The 20641-nt window shown below is 41.7% G+C and overlaps 2 protein-coding genes and 1 non-coding gene across 9 annotated transcripts in view; 2 read left to right on the forward strand and 1 right to left on the reverse strand.

Moving 5' to 3' along the window:
* LOC126548579 (SH2 domain-containing protein 4A-like) overlaps positions 1-12693 on the forward strand; it is a 387266-nt gene extending 374573 nt beyond the window's left edge. For all 6 annotated transcript variants that reach the window (XM_072285115.1, XM_055063310.2, XM_072285116.1 and 3 more), the window contains 6 exons: positions 3155-3530; positions 3993-4131; positions 4768-5101; positions 5912-6030; positions 7078-7307; positions 10942-12693. In XM_072285115.1, the coding sequence (XP_072141216.1) occupies positions 3155-3530; positions 3993-4131; positions 4768-5101; positions 5912-6030; positions 7078-7307; positions 10942-11043 (1300 nt within the window). In that variant the 3' untranslated portion in view covers positions 11044-12693. The remainder of the gene's footprint in view (positions 1-3154; positions 3531-3992; positions 4132-4767; positions 5102-5911; positions 6031-7077; positions 7308-10941) is intronic.
* Positions 9215-9287, forward strand: TRNAT-CGU (transfer RNA threonine (anticodon CGU)). Its single transcript has one exon. It is a non-coding gene; the product is annotated as a tRNA-Thr (tRNA).
* A 2894-nt stretch (positions 12694-15587) lies between the features above and the next one.
* LOC126548591 (growth hormone-inducible transmembrane protein-like) overlaps positions 15588-20641 on the reverse strand; it is a 38580-nt gene continuing 33526 nt past the window's right edge. For both annotated transcript variants that reach the window (XM_050196847.3, XM_050196846.3), the window contains exons 6-7: positions 19703-19874; positions 15588-15831 (exon numbers count right to left, since the gene is read on the reverse strand). In XM_050196847.3, coding sequence (XP_050052804.1) covers positions 15747-15831; positions 19703-19874 — 257 coding nt within the window. In that variant the 3' untranslated portion in view covers positions 15588-15746. The remainder of the gene's footprint in view (positions 15832-19702; positions 19875-20641) is intronic.

Here is a 20641-nt window from a genome sequence, read left to right on the forward strand (position 1 = left end):
CGCCCGATAGCCCTCACAAGTTGCCTTTGTAAGGTATTTGAAAAAATGATTAATCGCAGACTCATACATTACCTTGAACTGAACAACATGCTTGATCCCTAACAGTGTGGTTTCAGAGAAGGGCGCTCCACAACTGACCATCTTGTACGCATCGAAGGAAACATCCATGACGCATTTGTACACAAATAATTTTTCCTATCCATATTCCTCGATATGGAGAAAGCATACGACACGGCGTGGCGCTACGGAATCTTAAGAGATTGGCAGAAATGGGCATTCATGGTAATATGCTAAGCCTCACAGAAAGCTATTTGTCCAATCGCACATTCCGTGTAAAAGTCGGCAATGTACTGTCACGTCCCTTTACACAAGAAACTGGTGTACCCCAGGGAGGCGTGCTTAGCTGCACGCTCTTTATAGTGAAGATGAACACGCTCCGTGCTTCATTACCACCGGCCATTTTTTACTCTATCTATGTGGATGACATTCAAATAGCTTTTAAATCCTGTAACCTCGCAGTGTGCGAGAGACAGGTACAGCATGGTTTGAACAAAGTATCAAAATGGGCAGAGAAAAACGGATTTAAAATCAATCCTTACAAAAGTTCTTGTGTTCTTTTTAAATGAAAGAGAGGCCTGGTCCCGAATCCTTGCTTAGAACTGTGTGGACAACAAATTCATATCAACAAAGAGCACAAATTCCTAGGTATTATACTTGACGATAGACTCACTTTCATTCCACACATCAAATATCTCAAACAAAAATGTCTAAAAACAATGAACTTAATGAAACTTCTATCCAAGACTACGTGGGGTAGTGGCAGAAAGTGTCTAATGAATCTCTACAAGAGCCTAATGCGGTCACGATTGGATTATGGGGCCGTAGTGTATAACTCTGCCGCCCCGAGCGCGCTAAGGATGCTGGATCCTGTCCATCATCTAGGTATCCGCCTAGCCACTGGTGCTTTCAGAACAAGCCCGATCGAAAGCCTATATGCCGAATCGAACGAGTGGCCGCTCCACTTACAGAGATCATACGTCAGCTTTACTTATTTCCTTAAATTGCATTCCATTCCTGAACACCCATGTTTTAATACCATTACCGATATGACGTATGCTACACTTTTCCGCAACCGTCAGTCTATAAGACAGCCTTTCTCACTGCGTGTGAAGGAGCTTAGCGATGAAATGCATGTCCCACTCCTGGAGCACCGCTTAATGCGCCCAACCAAGCTATTACCTCCTTGGGACTGGCAGGTCACAGAATGTGACGTATCCTTTCTAAAAGTTTCAAAGCATGCTCCAGAGGTAGAAATTCGAATGCATTTCCTAGAACTTCAGTACAAACACTCATGCACAGAGTTCTACACAGACGCTTCCAAGTCACATGCCGGAGTATCCTATGCAGCCGTCGGTCCTTCTTTTTCGGAATCCGATGTACTACATCCAGAAACAAGTATCTTTACGGCAGAGGCCTACGCTATATGGTCGGCTGTAAAACATATAAAGAAAGCAAAACTCCAAGAAGCCGTTATATATACAGACTCCCTAAGTGTGGTGAAGGCCTTAATGTCATCCTACAAACATAAAAATCCTGTACTTACTGAGGTCTATTCCGACATGTGCAAAGCTTATCTATCTAACCAGCAAATCATCATATGCTGGGTACCCGGCCACAGGGGAATCGAAGGTAACGTTTTGGCAGACCAGATGGCTATGTCAATTGCACTCCCTGCTGTTAATAGTACTGCTTTGGTGCCTCTCGCAGATCTGAAACCTTACATACGAAAGAAACTGCGAAACCACTGGCAACGTATGTGGGACGCAGAGATAAATAATAAACTGCACATTATAAAGCCACAGTTAGGTTTTTGGCCCTCCCCAACAAAATCTCGGCGAACAGATGTCCTATTCTGTCGCCTCAGAATAGGACACACATTTGGCACCCGTAATTATCTGCTTACTGGAAGTGAACCTCCAATCTGTGGTAGATGCGGTGAGAGGCTTACCGTCCTCCACGTACTCCTGGAGTGTCGGGAAGCCGAAACGGAGAGAAAGAAACATTTTCCGCTTGCTTACAAACATCACATCCCTCTACACCCGGCTATGTTTCTTGGTGAGGAACCGCTCTTTGACACCAAGATGGTCCTCAGCTTCTTAAATGATGTCGTACTACACGTTATATGCCCAGTAAATTCGTAGAGCATCCTCGCTCCAGAGGATGCCGCTGCGATAACAGTTTTGCATAGCACATGCCTCCAGGCCCTTGTTTTTCAAGGGCTCTAAGGAGGCAGTAGTGCTCTAGCATATCTTAAAACCTTATATATTTTTACGCATCGTATCATTCTCTTTAAATGCATCTTAATGTTCATAGTACACGTCATAAGTCATCGCCATAATCTTATTATACAGATTTTGCGCACTTTAGCGCGACCATTTTTAAGGACCCTCTACAGCCACGTCACACCAACTTCATCGAACTCATGATTTCACTGCAAACTCATTAACACGGACATGGCGCTCTTTGGCCATACTTGGCCCTTGCGCCATAAAACATCAAACATTCATTCAGGCATCACCTTATAACGTAATGCAAATGATGCCAGTTGAACAGATGACTGAAAGTAGAAACATGATTCTGTGTTCGAGTTTGCATAAATTATTTGCCTTTCTTTATGACATGATAGTCCTTAAGAATTGATTAGTACTAATTGGTTGATAACTCAAGATGCTTTACCTCTCTCATGACATGCCTGGTGCAGTTATGTAGTGCTTGGTGTGTGCAGTCCTCGCTGAATAAATATGACCACCCAAATGGATGGACCACGGTAGATTTGGCACCATGTTTTGGTACATTGAGAACCTTTTCACCAGGGGCTGGACTATGTTCACAGGTGTGGTGCTAGTGAATGGTTGCACGCACTTTTTGCTTGTGCAATAGTATCTTTAACACAATATGCATCGTAAGTATGCATCACTTTGCATTTCAGAGTTCTTGCAGTATTATTACATGAAATGTTTTCTAAGGGATATATTTTGCAAATTTGATGAATCGGCTGGCCGTACAGAGGGACATATTCTTTTGTTGGTGACAGAGTTGATCACAAAAGGAAGCACTTTCTGACATCTGCCTTCTCTTGACTTGCTGTTGATAGAAATCAAGAGGAGCAGACACAGAAACAACAGTGGCAGGAGCAACAGCAGCAGAGGCAGGACCAGCAGCAGCAGCAGGAGCAGCAGTGGCAACAACAGCAACAGCAACAGCAGCAGCAACAGCAGCAGCAACAACAAATACAGCAACAGCAAAAAGAAATAGTGGTGCTGCCAGCAACACCTTCGCCTCCACCAGAGATACCAAAAGACTGCATAGAGGAGGTGGTGCGGCTGCGGCGCAAAAAGAAGCCCCTGGAAGGCTGCTTCTCTCTGGAGAAGGAAGTGGCTGCCCTGCTGCAGGACTCGGTGGTTGCCACATCGCGGGTTGCCACAGTTGATCGCAACACATGGCTCTCCCAGAAGCAGCAAGAAATCAGAGTGAGTCCTCCATGCTGCTGATTCATGAGTCTTTCTGTTGTTTACTGAGGGGTTTCAAAGTGCTGCATCAAGTGACTTTGAAATGGAGCGTAGATCCTGGCTCTGTTCTTGATGCAATCTTTCCGCTTATTTCACCTGAATGTTTGCACAAAAGTGACAAGTTGTGCATAATGCTATTGTATACTTTTTTTCAGCACTGTGCCTCTTCATGTGGTTGTCTTATTGGCAGCTCATACACATATCACGAGATGTTGCTACCATGGTTGAGTTAAGATGTTGCAAAGGACACATTGAGCTATGTGCCAGTGTTCTTGTATAGCATCACTGTCATGTGGTGTTAATGACATGTTGTGAAATTCTAGCTGCTGGATTTATTGTTAATTGAGAGCAGCCTCTGACTGGATTCATTGTTGAATGAGAGTGGCTACTTACAAGAGCTTGTGTATTTTTTTCTGCGGACAGAATCGGGAGGAGAGCCTGAAACAGATGATGGAGCAGCGGTCACAGGAGATATATCAAGAGATCAAGGCACAACAGCGCAAAAGCTTTGAAGCTGCTGAGCGCGAGAGCATGGTCCAAGAGGAGCTTTGGATTGAGCAAGGTAACACATTTCAAAGGAAATGATACAGTATGTCCTTCTTACATTGTTCCATAGATCAAGTAGTGGCAGTTTTCCACGGTGGTTAGGAACCTGTTTCGTAGGCATTTGTTTCTCAGTTCTGCACATCTGTAGGTCATGAAGGCTCTGGATAAAGCCTATGGAGCACTGCAGGTACATGGAAAGCTATGCTTAAGGGACTTTGCGATCTTGTCCCTCAAGCGTCGCTTGTGTGCTGTTGGACAAAGCCAAGTGAAACACCAGTGTATTCAATAGTGCATTTTGGAACAGATATCTTGAGAGTGGAGCTACGTTGAAATTTCTCTTATGGACATGATTTCATTGCCTGGCTTCAATGCTGCAGTTGCAATGCATACACCTTGAAGTAGTTAATATGAGCGCTAATAAGTGGAACATTGCAATTTGTCATGCAAGGAATATCTGTTGCATGCCATGGGCAATTTATAAAAATATGGTATGGAAAAAAGATGGATAGTATAGTCTGTGGCATGGATGTCATACACCACATAATATAGCAAAAATGTAAAATGTGGCAACTGAATGCTACTCTACCATGGCTGAGTTGTTCTACAATGGCTAATCGACAAGCTCCAATTCATCTTCTCTTTGCCCATGCAGAGAAGAAAGCAAAAGAAGTGGAGAAGCAGATTCGCGAGATAGCACGCATTGCCCGTGAAGAGCACAAGAGGGCGCTGCACCTCGGCAATGGCAAGATGGTGTCTTCAGTTGACGTGAGAGACCCCATGGTCGTGACAAGCCCGAACGGAAAGCCTCCTGTTCCCCCCAAAGTGGTGCCCCCACCCCTTCCTACCACGCCTCCACCAAATCTTGTGATAAATGGCACTAGCAATGGCTCCATCAAGAATGGCATTACCACCAGCACCATAAGCACAACTACCACTACCACTATTGGGAGTCCCACCTCAGTCATGCCTTCTCATGCCACATCCAGGTGAGTCAAAAGAAAATGAGAGCCCATAATTAATCTTCATGTTCTGCATTCCATAGGGGCTATCACAGGAATGGTGCTGTAGTAATGGATGAAAGCATGCAATATACATTCAGCAACAGATTAAAATGTCAAAAATATGTCTGAGAAGCACAAAAACATAAATATTAAATTATGGGGTTTTACGTGCCAAAACCACTTTCTGATTATGAGGCACGCCGTAGTGGGGACTCCGGAAATTTCGACCACCTGGGGTTCTTTAACGTGCACCTAAATCTAAGTACACGGGTGTTTTCGCATTTCGCCCCCATCGAAATGCGGCCGCCGTGGCCGGGATTCGATCCCGCGACCTCGTGCTCAAAAAAAAAAAAAAAAAAAAAAAAAAAACCCCATAAATATGACAGCTCTAAAGGGCAGTCTAGGCAAACATTAAATCAGTCTAGGCTGACCTTTTAAAAACCTCACACCCCTTGGTTTATGTCAACAGGTGCCTTGGTTGTGGCTGAAGGGGCCACCAGGAAGTGGAAACAGCAGTCACATTCCTGTACCGTAATGTGAAAAGTTGGGCTAGTTGGTGATTGATCATCACCAACTAGCCCATGTCATGTGATGTCCAAATGAATTGTCCTATTTTCACTCAAGCAATTAGACCTTTGGTTGAAGCAGTTGTAAAGAAAATGTAAGGAAAATGCACTTGTGCTCGCTGCAGAAGACGATACTGTTAGCTGTTGCAGGGATTTCAGTATTGTGAGTCAATTCCATAAGTGCCGTATGCTCTTTGTTAAAATTACCTGACTGACCTGTTTGCTTTAGGAGCAAGGATGCTGAGCTGTTCAGTCGGGCCGACATAATCCAATGGTTCCTGAAGGAGGAGTACCCACAAGGTGCTGTGACAGACCACAATGGCAACAACCCTGCTGTCTGGTTCCATGGTAGGTGAACTTAAAATAACTGCAGGTTAATTTCTGTGAGCATCTAAGTGTTGAATTCTCATTTGATAAGTGAATAGAGGAATTATTAATTTGTAACAAACAACTTTTGTAGAAATAGTGCCAAATTTAGGCCCATAACTGAAAGTGAAGGAGGAAAAACATGCTGGTGCTTTAAACACTGTTACATTGAAATTTTCACACTGAGCATGTGCTGATATATAGGGTGGAAAGGATTTGTGATATTTAATGTTTGTGCTTAGCAATCAATGTCTTATATGCCCCTGCTTTTATTATGAGTCAAATCAGTTGTCCACAGCTTGAATTAAGACAGACATATAATATATGCTACATGCTCTTGCCACCCTGCCTGGCTTTTAACCATTTCATATGCGAAAATTTTTGGTAGTCACATGGCACAGTTAAAGCAGGTGCTGAATGTGCTTACATTTCTGCATAGAAATGTACTGATGGGAGCTGGTGCTTCTTGGAGTGAGTAAGGAACTCGTGCCTTGAGTGGTTGTTGGCACTTTCTTTTGTTGTTGTTAAAGTTCATCTGACAGTACGGCAAATCAGTTCTGCACAATCCCTCATGGTGGAGGGTTCATGAAAGGGAAAATTGTCATCTATCCAGCTTCAACTTCCTGACAAAGAAAACCTATACATTTTTTTTTGTAGCTTCATACTTTGGTCAATGGATGAGCTTTCCCTTTCATTTGTCTTAGTATGACTAGAGCTATTTATTATATGTACAGCAGACACTACGGAACTTAAGACTGCTAAGTAACACTTCAGGATAGATGGAGGCTATGTGCTTAAACTTGGTTGATTTGCTTTTAATTCGTGATCCTGTTCTTCGGATAACCGAAGCAGTTTGGTTCGGTTCCTTGGGCAAAAAGAACTCCTGTGAGAAGGCCTACTGTAATGAGCAAAACGTGTCTGAGTAATGAGGCCCTTTAATAGAGACAAATAAGCTTTGGAACTAGCTGCAGTGCCTGTCCACAGTGTTCACCCGTTGGAACTTTGTCCCTTTGACCCAAACTTGTGCAGGTTTCATTGGGCGCCCAGAGTCGGAACAGCTCTTGCAGAGGCATGGCGGGGCGGCAGCAGGTGCATTCCTTGTGCGGGTTCATGAGCGCATCAAGGGCTATGTCATCTCGTACTGGGCTGGGGACCGCTGCAAGCACTACCTCATTGATGCCTCACTCGGACATTGCCAGTTCTTTGGCTCCAATCAACTTGTCTTTCCCCGGCTCAGGGACCTGATATGGCACCACACTGTGAGTATGACGACGTTAGCCCCGCTAGATGTGGCCAGTGATTTTCATGGTTCAGATAGGCGCACAGCTAAGCAAATGCTGCACAATGCCTTTATAACAAGCTTGTAACTTGTTGGTATGCAAGTCTTAAAGGACTACATTCTGGACCTTTTTGGATATTTCGGTTATACACTAAAAGTTTTAAATCGCCATTCAGGGAGTATTGTACCACAATAATTTTGAAAAAGGGTTTAGTAGTAGGTGAGATAGAAGCGAATGAAATGTTGTGAGGCTATGTTGAGAGGAGGTAAGCTACCCTCCCCTCAGCCAAGGCTCTCCCATTGATTTGACCCGCACTTGCCCACAATATTCCTTCCCTGGTGTCTCCCATATAGGAGCTGAGGGCCCATTTGACATTTGTGGCACAACCCCTGCCTCCTGCTTCCTTTTTTACCCTATTATTTTCTTGCACTGCCTATTTCCAGAGGTGGTTTTACATGCTTTGCATTTTACGGGAATACCAATGTTTGCATTACTGCTCGCTCTTTGTGCGCTGCAGTTGTTATGCTTATGATTTGTGTGACGTCTTCTCTGCAATCCCTTCCCCTTGGAACGATGTTTTTATTAGAACCTTCACATGTTTTCACAGCATACATTGGTATGTCAGTCACACTTGTTTGTTTGCAATGCTCAAAGCTTGTGAGGGCCACTTTAAAGAGCATGTTTGCAAGTTCATATTTTAGCACATTGTGGCCTGTTTGGCAAATGTTATGTGCTTGATTTGTTAAGAATGATGAGGCATCGTGCAGTGTTTGCTAAATGCTATGGGCACTGCAAATATTTCTGCATTTGGGATTACTTCATTGTTGCAGTTCTTGTTCCACCCACCATAACTGTAGTTATTAATTTGAAATCTGACACATACTGCCATGTGCTACTGCATCTGTGATACTGCTCATGGTAGTACGAGTACTGTCACTCTAGAGTGAAATGGGGAAATGGAGTCTGCTCTTCTGCTTAATTATCTAGCACTTGAAATTGCAATACGTCATTCTGGCATAAGAGCACTAGATGCCCTCTAATGTCGTAACTAAGCATCTGTGAATGACTAGCAGCAGTATCGTGTATGGTGATAAATGAATACAGGTGTTCATTCTTGTGTTATAGTACACTGAATGAATGCAGAAATGTCACTACTTGTGAGATTCTAAAAGGGGTAGCTATTTAAGCACTAGAACCTCCTTGGTGGTTAATTAATTAATCACGGTACCCACAGCGCCAGTTTGGCATTACAGTGTGTGTGGGGGGGAAGTGGGAGGTACATATATCATTGACAAATAAAAGCAGTTAATATAAAAGACATAAAGAGAAAAATTACAGTTCAGGGCAAATCGCTGACGCAAAAAAAAACGATAAGCAGAGCATAATAGTACATGTGTGAAGTGAAACAAAGCAGTTCTGGTGACGTAAGCACAAAGTACAGAAAGGAAATGCAAATCACACGGCTGAAGCAAAGGCATCACTTGAAGATAGCGATACAACCTCATGAGGCAACCTGTTCCATTCTCTGACCATCCTAGGAAAAAAATGCATCTTAAAAAGCTCTGTTCTACATCTATACTCTATAACCTTAAGCGGGTGATCGCGCCTTGCAGAAGTGTACTCTGGTGCCTTTATCTAGCTATCACAATTGAGGCCGGTTTCAGAATGATACATATTGTGAAAAAATTTTAATCTGAATGTCTTTCTACACTTTCGAAGTGTATTACAGCCCAAGTTTTCCTTTGTGATTATATATATATATATATATATATATATATATATATATATATATATATATATATATAGAGAGAGAGAGAGAGAGAGAGAGAGAGCTTTAGTTCTAGTAGATAAACACAAATACTCCAGGAAGTGGGTGGGAAAACGGCACCGCGGTAGCTCAGTTGGTAAGAGCATCACACGCGTAATGTGAAGGTGTGGGTTCGTGTCCCACCTGCGGCAATCTATCTTCATTTTTATTAATTTATCATTTCATTAGTTCAAATAATAGGTACATGTAATTTCCCCTATACGCTGTCCTTGGTGAGTTTGTTTGCTTCCTATGATTATATACACATATATATTATGGTACGCATTTCTGGCAGCCCAATTTGCATTTGCTTCTGCACTTGCAAATTATATTACTTGTCTCATGCCTTTTGTCCTCTGAAGCATTTCGTGCTGTGTTACTGTCAACTAATGCTAATGGTAAACTGAGGAAGTAAAACTACACAATCTTTTCTGCTGTTGCAATATTCAAATATTTGCGGAATTGTGCACATGTTAAGTTCAGGTTCTGCAAGGAGCATCCATCTTCCACTTCTACATGTTGTGGAACTGTTTGTGGCATAATTCATGGTGTATTATCCAACTTAAGCAATTTTTGCCTAATAACTGTAATAAAATAGAGTAATACTGAGGAGTAAAAATTTGATGACATTGGCGTTGGAGAACTCAACAATATTTTAAGCATAGCTACGAATCGAATGGCAGCATCCTTGATTATAACCTTTGGAATCGCAGTCGCAAGTGCTATTTTTCAATTTCAAGTTATTGCTTCACAAACTGGTTACGAGTTTTGGCAAATATGGAATACAAAAGGAGGTCCCATAGTCAATGACTGTTTTGGGACCTTTGGTGAAGTTCAGTATAGTAACTCTCACAACTAGCACAGTCTCCAGGTATTTCATACTATTTTGTATTGGCTGCCATACACTGGAGCACTTGTTTGAAATATTAGTATTGTCGCAGCCAAATGTCTGGTTGGCATATAATTAGAGCTGCTGTTATGCTGCCTCTGGTGACAGGTGTGCTGGAAGTGGTTGGTGGATGGGGTTGAAAAGGGGAAACTGTGACGGTTGCTTGCAGAGCACTTGACAACCCATTGGTAGTCTGCAAACACGAGGCGGCCCCTCAACCAAACATACTATGCCATTAACTGGCATGCTAATTTCTATACTTGTGGACAACTTTCTGTGGCAATGAAGGGAAAGATATGGGGGAGGAGTGTCTGAATGTGTGTTACTGTACCAAGTAATCCAGCATAACTTTACAGCGCTTTTGCTTTCTTGGAACAGATACTGAATCACTGTAGCTTCCACGTACAATGGTTTCACATTTATTCAAATTGGAAGAGAAAAACAGAAAAAGAAGTCAAGTTTAACACTCAGTGGCATCTTTCCTTTGTTTTGCTGTTGTAAAAAGTATATATTTTTTTCTTTTCCCCAGCTTACTAATGCAGATGGGAATGTGGGACTACTCTCAGGAGTGATCCTACTCGTGCACACTTTGCCTCCGTAATTTGTTATGCTGCCATCAGGTACAGCATAACAGCAGCTGCAGTGATATGCCAACCAGATAATTGGCTGTGATAACACTAATATTTCAACAAGTGCTCCAATTGTCTGGCAGCCAATACAAAATAGTATGAAATACCTGAAGGTGGTGCTAGTTGCGAAAGTCTGCGAGTATAGGGAACACGACTGGTGCATTAGTGTAGCTTTCCTGGTTACGTACCAATGGCTGGCTGACAGCATATGTGATGGGCTGACAATTGCCAACATGTACCTACTTGCTGCTGTGCCACTGTGACAGACATATCTCTTTACAATTTCAGACAAACCCGATCACAGCTTTGGGACAAGAACAGCTGCTCGACCCTTGTCCCCGCAACAACAGCAACAACTTATTCTCACTGCTGCCCACTCTTGGCCAGTGAAAGAACAGCTGTGAAAACCTGACTTTTCGCAACACAAGTGCCAAGCATTGACATTGTGACGTGACTTGACGTGGTGTGTGCGTGTGCTGTGTGCAATCACAAGAATGGCAATGCATCACCACCAGCACCACTTACCAACCGCTGTGATTGAACCGAAGAACAGCGGAGGGGTAATCCAAGTTGCTGCGTGCAATTATGCCCGCGATGCTTCTCTTAGCTGCAACTTGTGTGAACCTGTCTCTGTCTCCAATCCGGTTTACACGTCCAAAGATTAATACTAAGTGGCGCCCTGTTATGTGGCTGGCTACAACTGCAGAGGCAAACTGCCCATTTATGATAGTTTTTTTCTTACAATTGTAATATACTGTACATAACTTTAGTCAGTGCATGTGATCGTAGTAAGCTGTTGTTTGTACAAGCTGAAGTTGTACATCTTTTTCCTTGCAGCTGTTGTTGTAGGTGCAATGTGTGTTGTCTTGAATGCCAGCAATGCATCCTAATGCTACGTTGGACTCTGTAGAACAGTGTTCGAGCTTATCAGAATTGTGTATTTTGTCGGCACACGTGGCTACCTATGCATCTTTCTTTTAGCAGAAACCCAAGTTACGTGGAAGAAAGTACTGTAAATGAACGCGTAGGATGGTCGCTACAGTTATCTACTTAGATAGCGGTCTGTGAAAAGGCAGCAGAACTGTTGGCCAGGCTACTAATGCCATATATTATGGTGCTATTACCAGTGATGCTTTTTCGAGATTCTTGGTTGGAACATTGGCATTGGAACCGTTTTTAGAGCTCAAGAGGTGTCCAAAACTGGCATATCTCCACAGAAGACTACATCCCCATTGTTGGTGACTTGGTCTACAGATTCAGCACATTGTGATAATGGTTAGATCTTCATTTATACTTTTGTCTCCCATAGCCTCTCGACATACTGTGTACATTGTTTAATGCTTATGACTGGCTTTAGTGCAAAGTTTCTAACACATAGATGACTGGCTTTCACATAAAGTTGATCACACATATACTAAAATACAAAATGGCAGGTTGCTGCTGCCATTTCGAACCTTCTCTCACATGACAGCTGTCAGTTATTAATCGTGTCACAAACAGCAACATTAGGGAAGGGTTGCAGTCGTAGTGCACACAAGCATTAATTGACATTGATGATACCAGTTAATGCAAACTTTGTTGGATCATTTTATTTCAACACGATCAAGCTTTTGTTTTCCTGTGACTTGCCCCCAGTCTTTAATTGCACTGGTGTCATTGTTTTGTTTTAAGATTATGCATGGTTGCACGTTTGCAGTAAATTGTTACCTTTTTTTAAGAGCAGACAGTATTTGTTTCGTGAACAAATGTATGTGTTGCTGGCTGAAATATGGCACATTTCTTTTCCATGCCAAAACAGTAAATGCAAGACATGGAAAGAGCTGCTGCAAGTTTGGTTCTGGTATGTTTAACTAGGCAGGTTTTCTTGAGGTTTTGTTAGAAGCAGAGAGTTGAATTTGGCTCGAGAAAGTGCCACCCATAAAGCCTTCGTTCCCAGCTGGTTTGGGTTGAAAGAAAGAGGAGGATGGGGTGCGACTCTTACTGCTGCTTCTTCACCATTTCTATCGAACATACTACCAAAATAAATTATTTGAACTTTTATGACTTGTGTTGTCTTGATGTTAGACTCAAAGGGACAAAGCAATAAAGCATTGAAACAAGATTTGAAGGGAGTAAAATCTAAATTCTTGCACATATTGGTGTTGCACATGCCTGGAGAAATTTCTCAATTGCAATGTTATGGCATTAGTCCCGCAATATACTTGAAACCCATCCATCCAGCAGCACGCAACCAAAAATGCTTTGGTTATGGAAGTGCACTAATAAAATGAATTATTCAAAGTTGTTGCCTTCCTACATTATGTTACGAACCTAGTGTTTAGCACACAGGCAAGATTCCTTTGTGTATGGCAAGTCTTCATCCTTTAACTAGAAAAGCCAATCTAACTAAAGCACACTGGAAATTGCAGGGTACTTACTAATGACCCATGGTGCAAGTGCCCATGGTTACTGCACAGAGATCTCTAAAAAAATCTGCAATGTGTTACTCTATTAAGTGCTGAAATTTGTAACAAGACCAAGTAGTCACGTGCCTATTGAAAGCATGAAAAATACTGCTTCACTCCAGTGTCTGTTTTGTTCAGGAGCAGGATGGGAGTGTGGTTTACGCTAGCCAGTAACTTTTGCGCTCCCCATACTGCTTATGATGCAGCAAATATGCCATTTGACTTTGGCTGGAAGTTTAAGAATCGCTGAGCTAGTTTGGGGTTGTGCATGTGACTGGAGATTGGATTCCCAGCTGTGATGGGCAAATTATGCTGGTGTAACACTAATGCTTGTGCCTTCAGGTTTAGGTTCACACTTCAAGGTCAATGTCCAGAGCTTCCTTGCTCACTGCACCGCACCTCGTAGCCCAGCTGTTGCTTTGGGACACTGGACACTAAAGAGGAACACGCAAGCTAAAGGAAGCTTTAGCTTCAGGCTAACTCAGTTTCCCTATAGTAAACAAATAGCCTTGGAAACAAAAAAGTGGAAATTTCAATGAACCTCCTTTCAGGTACCCTGAACTAACAGCTTTGTTTTACCAGTCAATAAGCCATGGAGAAATTTTAATGCAATGTGGCCTTATGGAAACAAAAGCAGTAATAAATAGTCTGTGTTGCATGTTCAGGTAGTTCAGTCGAACATCTTTACAACGAGCACCATTATTACGAAATGCCCCCTATATAAAAGGGGCAAACTTGGCCTAGCCAGATTTTTCTCTGATATTGCAAGTACATACAGAATTTCCAATGAAGTTGCGTTCTAAACTTGAGAAGGGTAGAAATTTGGCCTTGTTGGTGTGGCATGCAAGTGAAGCGCAAGAAACGGGGACAGACAAGAGGGTACAACACAGCACATGTGTTGCACCCTCAGTCTGTACCTTTGCACTTCACTTGCAGTACTGTGCTGCAAGTATGCCTGATCAGATTTCAATAATTTATAACAAACATGCATGGAAACATACTTTGAAACATATATGAAAATATACATGGAAACAGTTGCTTTAACATGTGCAAAACCTTGGCACTCGCATACTCTGCCATGAGAGGCTATTTCTGAACAACTCCGAGACCAAGTCATCACTGTTGGAGTCTAGATGGGTCTCCTGTTGTGGTGCAGAGTCCGGTTGCCTGAACCAATTGTGTTTTACGAGGACTACAGCTGGTGGCTCTTGGAATGAAGCGGTCCAGCTCTCCTCGATGCATGTAAGGGAGAGGGGTGCGTTTGAATGAGGCAGGAGAGATGGAAGGCATAATGGTCAACAAGTAGATCTCTGTTGACTATTATGTCCTTACATGCTCGGAGGCCATGACCAATGATATTTTCGATACCATTAAGAATAAGGAAGCTTGTGAATCCAAAAGACAGTGCCAAGAATCAAGATAAGAAAGTGATGATGCCAAGTGAGGGAAGTAGCATTTCAGTTACACCCCTGCTGCGACTTTCAGCTGAGCACACACAGCCTCGACAATGTCAGGTCAGCAGCAGTAGACTACTCCATCAAGTGAACACTTTTTTTTTTTTCTGAATGTGCCCTGAAATGAACTATTATGAATTCCTTGAACATATTGGCTTATTTTAGCATGCTTATTGTCTTATTACACGATCTAGCGGGTGCAAATATGACAAAGTGAGCTACATAAAAGTAGAAAAACTGAGCTCCCATATATGTTATGAAGGCGTTTGACTGTAGTTGCAAAGTGGACGGTTGAGTGAGGTGGTTGATATTAATTTTGCTTGCAGTTTAAGAGGAACTTAAGCCGACATAAGGCCAAAGGACAGGCACTGAACTGAAATTTTTTAAAGAATGGACAATAAACACAAAAGACCAACTTGTGTGTGCATACACTCGATAGCATATTCTGGCAAATTCATACCACACTTAAAAAGGAACAAAAAAATATGCTAACATATTTTTTTAAGCTTAAGCTTCCCCCAGCATTAAATGCTTTCATGATCTCATGTGCCTTCTAATTTTTATGTAATCACACGTGCACACACTAAGCTCTGCATCCATGTGACTTACATGGGCAGACAGATGCAAGTTGTAACTTTGGTACACAAGACGAAAAAAAAAAAGAAATCGGAGGGCATATGAGAGCTTATAAAGGATTCCCCCCCCCCCCCCCCCCCCCCCCCCCCATCAGAAAAAACAACTTGCATATCAGAACCATATATACTTGTTTGAGTGCAAAATAAATTTACTGGAAAATGCCTTGGATTGAGTGTATGCAAGCGCACATTGGCCTTTTGCATTGATTCTCCCTTTCTTAATGTCACAGTTGTTAGTTTAGGTTTTTATCTCCGTTCCACTGCAAGGAAAATGACTGCATTTGGTTTACCTCAAGTTCATCCATGAAGACCCCATGTTAAACTAATGTGAGTGGAGATTTCTTCTGTTTGTCTTACTAGGTACTACCTTAGCTTACAAGAAACGTCAGACAAACACAAACTGAACATGGTTACCTGTTGTTTTATTGCAACCTGCTGCTTGAGACTATATTGGAGACATTGCAGAGGGATTTATTTCACACAACATACCTTCTTTCTTCAAGTGCACAGAATTTTGCTACTTCATGTGTGCTTACAGCCATCATTTAAATCTTGCTGTTTCACTTTCTCCGTGAACCACCACCAGCCAGCAGCATGGCAATCCTGATGAAAATGTTCAGTGTGTCCATGTAAATGGAGATGGAGCTGCAAAAATGAGAAAGCATTGGTCCCTGTAAGTCTATACAGTGCACAGTGCGTGTTAATTTTAATTTGAACAAATTAACCCTACAAATACAATAAAAAATTTTTCGAAAATTTGATGAGAAGTGTGAATTTTATTAAAACCAACCATTTATTTTGCCATTCTTTATTTTCTAAAAAAAAAAAATGATACCAGGAATGCTGAAAGCATTTTTACTGCTCTTGTTGAAAAGAACAGCAAAATACATCGTGTGTTATTCATTTTCGTGTGAAAATTACAAGGTAGTGCCAACTTTGTCGTGACAAGATAACTGGTCATCGACAGTTAAGGGGCTAAAAGAAAAAAAAAAGTGCATAGAGCATATATAGCACAATCCAACCTATTCAGGTGGATTACCTGTAGAGGCAGACATTACTTGTCCAACAAGTCTCAAATGTCCACGTAACAAATGGCAAAAATTCACTGATTAAATTTTTAATTATTTGCTATAGGGCACATTGCAATTTCAAAACTTGAATCCGAGCAGTAGCGAAGTCGCATCTGCTTCACAGAAATCAAAAGAGTAGCACCACCGTGCAGCTCGTTCTGCTTGCTCTTAAATGCTTTTTTTTTTTTAATAAACTGTTTATTGCGAGTGCGCGCTCGTGATGTCGATTCTACATCTCTGTCCTTGTTGTTTCGTGCGACCTTCACTTTCCAAGATATCTGTTGGCAACATGTGCGGCAAAATACATTGGCATTCCAGTTAACCCTTTAGTGACGAGTGATGCCTACGGGCAACATACCATATGACATTTTTTTCTGGCCGAGTTCCAATACTGAGCAACAAGTTTCTAGCTAAATGTCTTCAGCCAACACTGAATGACAGGTAGCAAGTGTCGTTTGTTAGTTTAGAGCAGGAACACTGGACAAGAAATAAGTTTGGCACACAAAATTCGCTTTCTTTTGAAAGCATCGTCAGAGGAGACTACCAAGACAAGATATCCAGCTGCAGTGGTGTCGCACATGTGATGTAAAGCAAATGAAATGTGCACCTATGGTTCATACATAGTGGAATCTCGATAAACAGAAATTTCTTAAACGGAACACCATCCTCATGGTTGGTTGGTTTTGTATCCATGCAATCATCTCTGCAATGTCTCTTAGCAAAGGGAACTCCTGACAAATGGAGCCAATTTCCCCGATTCTTTGAGGTTCCGTTTTAAGAGAGTCCATTGTATGACGAGAGCTGTCCATACAAATTCCAAACGAAGCCTTGGATGGCTTGGGGTGAAGCCCACTTTCAGTTTTCTGCCTGGTGTTTCCCCCCTATTGCTGAAGAAACTTCAGCAAAATATTTCTTCTTTTCACTGATTATGTTTATTCTCGATGTGTTTTGCACATTTAGATATAAATAACACCAGAGAAAAATTTTTTCTATGTGCAATCAATAAAGTGTTAACAGTTTCCAAAAACCTTCCCTTCCTCTAGCCTTTTGGAGAACAGGAAAGCGAATTAATTTATGAGCAGACCTTGGGGACTAATTTTCTGAGAGTGATGCTTGGCTTAGGGTTTCCACTATGCAGACATGGCTTCACTGCTGCTTGCATTCAGCAATTTTAGAGTGAATAATTAAAAACTTTTTCAAAGAATTGTTTTAATGATCTAAAAATTACAATTTCTCATACAGATAATTTTTACTTCTTCCATAAATTGACCTCAAAAGAAAAACATGCTAGAAACAGTAATGGTTGCAAACATGTAATGTGGAAAACGCAGCTACAGTTAAGATGGATGAAAAAACAATGTGGGGAACAATCACATGTTTTTGCATTAGGCATACCAAATGAGCTAATGCGGCACTGTTTTCCGATCCACTTTATGGGATATTTACGTTCTACTAACACAACTAACCCTGGGAGCGTTACCCAGTGCCACCACTCGCAAACCTTGGTAGCGGATGTGGAACATCCTTTCTGCCACAGGCGTCACGAGTACATGATCTTTTTGGGTGAAGGCAACTGGTCAATAAACCCACATACTAACTGAAGGCATCAATGTTGCCAGATTCAAGACCCTCGTTATGTAAGGAATGAGAAGAAAGGGAACAAAGGGGCCCGACTTTTATTAGTCATATTTCAATTCAATCAATTCATCTCAATTTGTGTCCTTTAACAGAGCTAATTCCAGGGTGACAGAGGTTCCTTCAGGAGTGCCAAAGGTTCCATGCTGGGTCCGTTGGTTTTCTTTATCTTTATAGATGCTTTGCCTTGTCATATAACCTCAAATATACGTTTGTATGCTGATGACTAAGTATTATATCATAAAATTTCCTCCTTCGATGACCATTTACAGCTTCAAAAATAATTTTCTAATTTTAGCTCTTGGTGAGATACCTGACAAATGACAATTAACATTTGTAAAACCGTTGTTATGACTTCAATAATAAAACAACGCCTTCCGCTTTTACTTACAAAGTTAATAATACTCCAATTCAGAGCGTTAGTGAATATAAATATCTTGGTCTTGTTTTCACACCCAGTATGTCTTGGTCGAAGCACATAGATTTAATAACCTCAAAAGCACTGAAAAAGTTAGGCTATCTGGGCCGCACATTGACCACAGCCCCAAGGGATACTAAACTACTGATGTATAAATCACTAATCCGGCCTATACTAGAATATGCTTCTCCCGTCTGGAATCCCCACAAACAGTGCGACATTAATCAGATTGAGGCCACCCAAAAGAAAGCGATGCGCTTCATATGCCGTAGGTACGATAGGAATTTTTCACCCTATACAGCGCTTTAATCCCTAGGCTTACAACCGCTCTCAGATCGCAGACGCACGGAATCACTGACGTTTTTGCATTGCATTAATAACTCTTCCTGCCGTATATCTTCAGATAACTACCTAACTCCTGCAAAACCATCTAATACTAGAAGTCACCATCCCCTAAACATCGCACCTTATTTTGCCCGTACGTACACCTTTAAATACAGTTTATGTCCCCGTGTAATCGAGTACTGGAATTCTTTGCCTGGTCCTACTCGTTCTCTTCCTTTAAACTTATTCTTCGCGGCCATTGAATAGTTTTGGTTTTTATTGTTCGTATTGCTTGTATTACTATTTTTATTTCTTTGCCTTTCACACCCACTCCTGCAATAGCCCGATTGGGCTGCCGTATGTACAAATAAAATAAAAAATATCATAAGAAGCCAACAAACACTGACACCAAGGACAATATAGGGGGAAATTACTTGTGCCTAATAAATGAAATAAAGTACTGCACAAACTTCATACAACATGTGCCCTAAAATTAGTAATTAAATAGTTGATTAGCATATTTAGTTAATAAGCAATATTATCATTTAAGATGTTCTTGCTGCTAATGTCCACAAGCCACGTAGCATATCTACCAAAACAATAGGGGCCTAGAGATTAGTTTTTAAAAAAAAAGTAACATGGTAGTATATTTGCATTTTGAATAAATGCATTATCTCCAAGTACCATTTATGTTTATCACTTTTTGCTCTTGTTTCTGTCCCCTTAGCGTTCTTTTAATGTGACAGTCCTACAATGTGCTCATTATACTTGGAATGGAGAAGCAACACAAAAGCTCAAGTTCCAGTGAAATGTCCACATGTCCTTTTAAGGCATGTGTGTTTACAACGTTGAATCTATTCTTAGCAAGACCAATGAACCGAGGTCGATCTCGTGAATTAGTTCACGCAAAGTAACTGCTACACTGTAGTGCACTGTTGGCTACTGCAAAACAGAGCTGCAACGCTGTGAGTATAATGGCGAATCATCACACACTGCCATTTCCCGGACTATTACATCCCAAATTTTACTTACAATACTGCCTCTCTACTTTGAGAGACGCCATACTCACGCATTGACTGGGTCGTAGGGCTGTGCAGCATACAAGGGGTATGTCTCGGCCATCTTGACAATGCGCTGCGTGTCGTAGAGAAGGAAGCCGCCAAACAACACCAAGCCACCGTACATGCTCAGCGAGTAAAGGCCAGCACCCAGGACTGTGGTGGGAGGCAGGAACATTGAGCCTAGAAAATTGGAGGAGGGCCAAATTCAGACAGTGTGCGTAGATAATAAAACAATGGGTGTACATGGGAAAAAAAAAAAAAAAAAAAAAAAAAAAAAAAAAAAAAAAAAACAACTGCATGCCATTCATACCACATACAGGGTATACACAATTTTATCACTACAACCACAGACATTAGCTGCATGCACCATCATACGTGGACCATTTACATAATCCAAAACTAAGCTCGCAAAATAAAGCCTACCTCTGCAAGCATTGCACCACTGTTATGTGGCCTGTGCAAGCTTTCATTTCTCAGAACAAAACACACGTAATACATGGCAGTGCGGGAGAACATTCCACAAAACTATTAATTGCCCAATTATCAGCCCATTAGCACTTCCTTTAGCTCGACAACATGCCAACATTACCAATCTAATTTACTGTTCCCAAGATATTACATGCCTACATGTGGAAACAACCGCACAACTTGTAAATGGGTCGAACATTGTCACCTTACCGGACTGCTCAGACATACAGCAGAAAATAAGATCTCATAGGGCATACCCTGATCAAGGTTCCCTCGTAATTGTCGCATTTGTTGTTCAGAATACAATAAAGTAGAATTGCTTCCACTGCTTTAGGGAGATGAAGGTGCTGGCAGACCTTATTGAAAATGCTAGATATTCCCTCCAAGAAGGCACATTCACCCATGGTTCTCTGATCTGGCTACAAGGGATTTCACCAATGTCCTAAGCAACTGCTGCACTTATTTGGTATGAACTTATT

The sequence above is a fragment of the Dermacentor andersoni genome, chromosome 1 (assembly GCF_023375885.2).
Source record: "Dermacentor andersoni chromosome 1, qqDerAnde1_hic_scaffold, whole genome shotgun sequence".
NCBI classification, from domain to species: domain Eukaryota; kingdom Metazoa; phylum Arthropoda; class Arachnida; order Ixodida; family Ixodidae; genus Dermacentor; species Dermacentor andersoni.